This window comes from Galeopterus variegatus, unplaced genomic scaffold, assembly GCF_000696425.1.
Source record: "Galeopterus variegatus unplaced genomic scaffold, G_variegatus-3.0.2 Scaffold3812, whole genome shotgun sequence".
Taxonomy (NCBI): Eukaryota; Metazoa; Chordata; class Mammalia; order Dermoptera; family Cynocephalidae; genus Galeopterus; species Galeopterus variegatus.
Genome location: NW_007729923.1, coordinates 158,687 through 160,059, shown reverse-complemented (window position 1 = coordinate 160,059; position 1,373 = coordinate 158,687). Strand labels below are relative to the sequence as shown.

The window sequence follows — 1,373 nt, the reverse complement described above, 5'->3', positions numbered from 1 at the left end:
TCCCAAAGCATTTTTCCAAACTTTTCTCTGTGGAAGATCATGTTTGGCTTGATTTAACAGCTATTTCCACATATATGCTATTTCTTCCTTTAAATATTTGTTCAGCAATTAATGCATGAGTGAATAGCAGGAGGGACTTTTATCTGGGTCTCCTGCATAAGTCTCTAAGTCTGTACCTGGCTCCACAGCCTCTGTGTCTGAGTTGTTCTGTCTCTCTTCTTCAAAGGTCCACCTGGAGGAACTGCACCGCCTGTGGGACCTGCTGCTGGAGCTGACCCAGGAGAAGGGCACCCTGCTGTTGCGGGCCTTGAAACTCCAGCAGTACTTGCAGGAGTGTGCTGATATCTTGGAGTGGATTGGAGACAAGGTATAGGACTAAATAGCATGCATGTAGGACCTCCCACCCCTTTGCCCCATAGCAACTTACTGCAGACTACTTACAAAAATGTCAGGGGATTTGGTCCTAGCCTTCATTCCTTGGAGGAAGGGGAAATTTTTGCAAAGATTTAGTGCTATGTTGGAGGTTAACATTGTAGGGGTAAGTCCAAGTGCATGGATCTGAATATAGGTAAGGCAAGACTTACACAAAGACCACGTTGGAGGAAGATCTACGTTCATCCTCTTCTACCTCCAAAATTTCTAATTCCTTCTCCTAGGTTTTTGCTCTTTCTCTGAGGGCTGGCTGATAGGATTGCCAGTTCTTTCTCTAATCCCTTGTCTCACAGTGCCTATAATAGTAGAGGGGTTTTTTTTCTATATACTTAAAGCATACTCCTATAGTTAGGACTGAAGATTTATCTAAGCAAGTGCCTGATGTAATGCTTTTGTAGATACTCAGTATGCTGAATTTAGNCCAGAACTGAAGATCACCACCATTTCATTAAAGATTTACCACACTGTAACATATTATTAATTTAATAGCTATTTTATGACTTTATGTCCTCTTCCAAATGTTTGTGTTGATATAGTCAATTCAGAATTTATTTTTGTGTGAGTGGACTTTTCACTTTTATGTATTTTAAAAATTGTCAAAACAAATTTGCATTGCATACTTTTAAATTGGGGCTCTTCTTTCTTAACGTAGCATAAAAATTCTAGCCCATTTTACTGCCAACAAAATATAGTGAATGCAGATTTTAAGCAGAATAGAATCCTATTACAGAAAAGGAACCCATAACAAGAAAGTCTCAAAACTTATTAATTTGTATAAAATAGAAATACTTTTTTGTTATTCACAGTTGTATGTGTAACGAATCCCTGACATTTACTAAAAATTCTTGAGAAGTGTTTGAAACACCTTTGCATCTATCAGAATCAGTGGACAGTACCACTGCAGGGTTCAGAGAGAAATGTGGTCCGCATGTTACCTTGAG

At 38.8% G+C, this 1,373-nt stretch overlaps 1 protein-coding gene across 1 annotated transcript in view; it reads left to right on the top strand.

Annotated features, from left to right (window-relative positions):
• The window catches only part of SPTA1 (spectrin, alpha, erythrocytic 1), a 69,660-nt gene that overhangs the window by 4,914 nt on the left and 63,373 nt on the right, over window positions 1-1,373 (top strand). Inside the window, exon 4 of the mRNA XM_008586049.1 lies at window positions 227-367. Coding sequence (XP_008584271.1) covers window positions 227-367 — 141 coding nt within the window. The remainder of the gene's footprint in view (window positions 1-226; window positions 368-1,373) is intronic.